This window comes from Conger conger, chromosome 5, assembly GCF_963514075.1.
Source record: "Conger conger chromosome 5, fConCon1.1, whole genome shotgun sequence".
Lineage (NCBI taxonomy): Eukaryota > Metazoa > Chordata > Actinopteri > Anguilliformes > Congridae > Conger > Conger conger.
This window is the reverse complement of record NC_083764.1, coordinates 53,520,622-53,524,636: the sequence shown is the minus strand read 5'-3', so window position 1 is coordinate 53,524,636 and position 4,015 is coordinate 53,520,622. Positions and strand designations below refer to the sequence as shown.

The 4,015-nt window shown below is 37.0% G+C and overlaps 1 protein-coding gene across 1 annotated transcript; it reads left to right on the top strand.

The window, feature by feature from the left end:
- Positions 1-1,078: 1,078 nt before the first annotated feature.
- Positions 1,079-2,592, top strand: LOC133128042 (C-C motif chemokine 20-like). The gene is made up of 4 exons (XM_061241260.1): positions 1,079-1,217; positions 1,578-1,677; positions 1,916-1,993; positions 2,286-2,592. The coding sequence occupies exons 1-4, from the start codon at positions 1,139-1,141 to the stop codon at positions 2,314-2,316; spliced, it is 288 nt and encodes a 95-aa protein (XP_061097244.1). The 5' UTR covers positions 1,079-1,138; the 3' UTR covers positions 2,317-2,592.
- Positions 2,593-4,015: the final 1,423 nt, after the last annotated feature.

Genomic DNA, 4,015 nt, shown 5'->3' with positions numbered 1-4,015 from the left:
CAAATTAACCAATGAAAAGAGAGATCTTTAGGAAATGGACTTTGCTGGGACTAAATAGAGATAGGAAGCCTGGGTTGTGTTCGAAACCTAATACTTAGTACATTACTCATAATACATTTAAATGAAAATCAGCCTGAAATGTAGTGCTAGTATGCAGTTTCAAACACAGCCATGTTCAGCACTGTAGATAGATCCTATTCAGTGATGTTGTAGGATGCCTAATTAAAAATGAATATTTAACAGCGCACATTTCAATGACAGGAATGGCACTATTGTAGAATTAAAAGCCAGATGACTAATTTTGTTTACTACTGTATGCAAGCTTCTTCCTTTCCCTTATGAAAAAATCATGTGAACTTTGCCTTAAAGTAAAATATTCACACGTGATAAGAAAATTTCACATGTGAATAGTTTTTTTTTCACATGTGAGTGAAGATTTTCTCATTTGAGTAAAGTAGGTCACATTGAGTCATTTGTATCTTCACATTTTCACATGTCCCTAACCGTTTTATTTTTCAAAAACAAAATAAGTGCCTGGAAATAGCACAGCTTATCTTTTTCCATCTCATAAGTGGCATTATTTGTAGTTCACATGTGTACTCTTCACATATTGGGTGTTCACATGTAGGTTTTGAACATGTTATGTGTTGTGTCATGGTTATAAACGGTTTTACATTTGATACTGTGGCACAGAAAGACGAAGCTGTGTCTAGATTGTGTGTTCCAGAACTAGGGATACCAGAACTACCATTATATTCATCTGCAATATTTCAGTATTTCAGTATTTTATTTTTTTGTTGCTTTATGTTTTATATCATTCACATTATTTAGTTCCGTGATTTAAAGCTCTTCTTTGGCACATAGTGTATATAGTACCCATACTAGAGTCCCTCAAACAAATCCAAAGGTGACATGCAGGAGTGGATTCCAAGAGGAAATCAGTCCAGTGAGAAGGGAAATGGAAATATCGTGAAAGTTTTGCGGATTCTGCTTTTGCGTGCCTCGGAAAAACCCACCGTCGCCCCCAGGAAAGAAAGTTTCCAGCTTGCCGTAGATAAATAGAGCTGATTCTGAGGCCCAGGACATGCATTCCAGCTCTTCTCACACTCTCAAAGATCTCTAACAAAAACCACAGAAGATGGCCCACTTCAACCTGTCTACAGTCTGCCTGATGCTTCTTCTATCTCTCAGTCTCTTCAGTGTGCAGGCAAATACAGGTAGGTTCTGTCTCTGTCTCTCTCGTCCTCTCTTTCCCATATATCTCACTTTGTTTCTTTATCTTTTTCATTCTCCATGTCTAATTTTACACTTGCCAAGCATTTCCTTCCCTGAACAAAGAGCAGTGTTGATGTCTTTTGTATTGGTCATGTTTCTAAGCAATAGAAACCTTTTGTGATTAAGTGCCATTCACTGTTTCTACCCTGTACACAACTTTTTACTCTTTTCTGTAGTACATTTTCTGTACGTACAGTGCTAGTGGCTTTTCTTTAAGCTCCTTAAACATGAGTGTTGTCACTGTGAGACACCTTAAATGGTTCCCTGAGAAATTTATATTTCATATGTCCTTTCAAATACAGCATGCTGCACTAAATACTCACGTGGTGAATTACCACTGGAATACATAAAGGGCTTCTCCATTCAAGCTGACCATGGCAAGTGCAACATCAATGCAGTCATGTAAGTAGCCATCTTCTGAAAGTCTGTTATTTTAAAAGTAGAGAGAGAGAGCTGTGTTAAAATGGAGTAGAAAACAGATAATAATGGAGGAGTTTGTTTAGTTCAGTTATGAGGATAGAGCTATCACGATTAAATATTTGTTGTTGCTTTATAATGATTAGAACTTGCAAGGGCTAACAGCATTAGGTTAAGGTTTGGCGGGTGTGTGATCCTAATGAATTACTGGTGTCTCTTTCAGTTTCCTCACCATGAAAGGCAGAAAGGTGTGTGCTAACCCTACCAATGAGTGGGTGATGGACAGGATCCAGCAACTAAGGTAAAGATGCACAGTCATTTGTGCCATGTCTCTGCAGAGCATCAATCAATCAATCAATCAACAAACAAACCAAACAACTGTTCCAAAACATTCAATCATTCCGTCAAACAGACATGATATGCTCTCAGGGAAAACATTGCAGTTTGTAATATAACATGAAGAAGAATGTATAGTTTAAGTAATGTTAAATAACGGCAAAAATAGTAAAAATAAATAAATAAAAAATAAATCATGTTATAAATGTAAAGTAAAAGTAATTTCAAAAGTTTTCCTCTGCTTTATGTTCGTTCAGGGCCGTGGTTCAAAGAATGACCAAGAAGTGACCAAGAACAGCAACACAACTGAAGTTCAATGATGTGTATTTCCTTGATTCAGCTAACAGATGACCTTAGTAAATATTGAAATACCAGTTGAATTGTATGTTAGTATTTATCACTTGCATCTCTGAATTATGATGAATGTTGTAGCATTTATTATAATATCATAATATTATGCTGTTTTTCTTTTTATGATTTGAGTCGATAACATTTTAATAGACATATTAACTTATTTTGTGAATTACATGTACATTTATAAATTGTGATTTACAATTTTGTAATAGCTGGGAATTGTTTGATCTCATTCAAAAGCATATTGCTTTGGAAAAAATGTAATGCAAGAAGCTGTTAGTTTTAAAAACTAAATCAGGGTTCTCATTCATTGTATGTTCTGAAGAACATGTAGGCTTGTAGCAATGGGCATTTTGTGCTGCATCCATTGTGCGGATCCAAATATATCTTTCAAAATATTTTTCTGCTATCTTACTGTTTTTTGTTTGTGTGGTTCAGATTTTTTGGGGAACAGAAAATGCACAGAAAATGAAGTGTGACAAATAGGTTAAAAACATATTCCAAGAAACAATGGCCTGGAAGCATGCAAGCTGAGTGTAATTAAACTGACGTTAAATTACTCACCTATTCAACCAACTATACCACTCACCTACTTGCTATCTGTAGGCAGGTCAATTTTTAAAATAATACTGAAACTGAAATTCTTGCCACAAAGTTTTAAAAAGTAGCACACGCACACAGCAAGAATGTCTTAGGTTTGATTCCTGGCCGGGGCCTCTCTGCATGGAGTTTGTCTAAATTGCCCCTGTGAGTGAATGCTCACAAAAAGAATTGTGGGGAAAAAACCACAAGACAAATTAAGCGAGGAGGATATGATATTTCAGACTGACATGCCATATACAGGGCTGTCCGTAAGTATTTGGACAGTGGTACAACCTCTGTTCTTTTGGCTCTGTACTCCAGCACATTAGATTTTTTTTCTCAATTTGTTATTTAGCTTACGCTTTTATCCAAAGCGACGTACAGTTGACTAATCAGGGGATAATCTCCCCTGGAGCAATGCGAGGTTAAGGGCCTTGATCACGGGCCCAACAGCTATGCGGATTATTGTGGCTACACCCGGCGTGCACCACCAATCCTTCGGGTCCCAGTCTTGCACCTTAGCCACTAGGCTACAGGCTGCCCCAGATTTGAAATTCTATTCTGAATATGAGGTTAAAGTGCAGACTGACACATGTGAGGGTATTTATATCGATATTGACTGATCGATGTACAGTGCATCCGGAAAGTATTCACAGCGCTTCACTTTTCCCACATTTTGTTATGTTACAGCCTTATTCCAAAATGGAATAAATTCTTTTTTTTCGTCAAAATTCTACACACAACACCCCATAATGAGAACATGAAAGAAGTTTTATAGAAATTTTTGCAAATTTATTAAAAATAAAAAACTAAGAAATCACATGTACATAAGTATTCACAGCCTTTGCTCAATACTTTGTTGATGCACCTTTGGCAGCAATTACAGCCTCAAGTCTTTTTGAATATGATGCCACAAGCTTGGCACACCTATCTTTGGGCAATTTCGCCCATTCCTCTTTGCAGCACCTCTCAAGCTCCATCAGGTTGGATGGGGAGCGTCGGTGCACAGCCATTTTCAGATCACTCCAGAGATGTTCAATCGGATTCAAGT

What these genes read in the sequence shown, in the direction of transcription:
- LOC133128042 (XM_061241260.1), top strand. Translation starts at nt 1,139, where the DNA reads ATGGCCCACTTCAACCTGTCTACAGTCTGCCTGATGCTTCTTCTATCT. An exon ending in CAGTGTGCAGGCAAATACAG is followed by an intron (nt 1,218 to 1,577) that starts GTAGGTTCTGTC and finishes TTTCAAATACAG; the next exon opens with CATGCTGCACTAAATACTCA. An exon ending in TGCAACATCAATGCAGTCAT is followed by an intron (nt 1,678 to 1,915) that starts GTAAGTAGCCAT and finishes TGTCTCTTTCAG; the next exon opens with TTTCCTCACCATGAAAGGCA.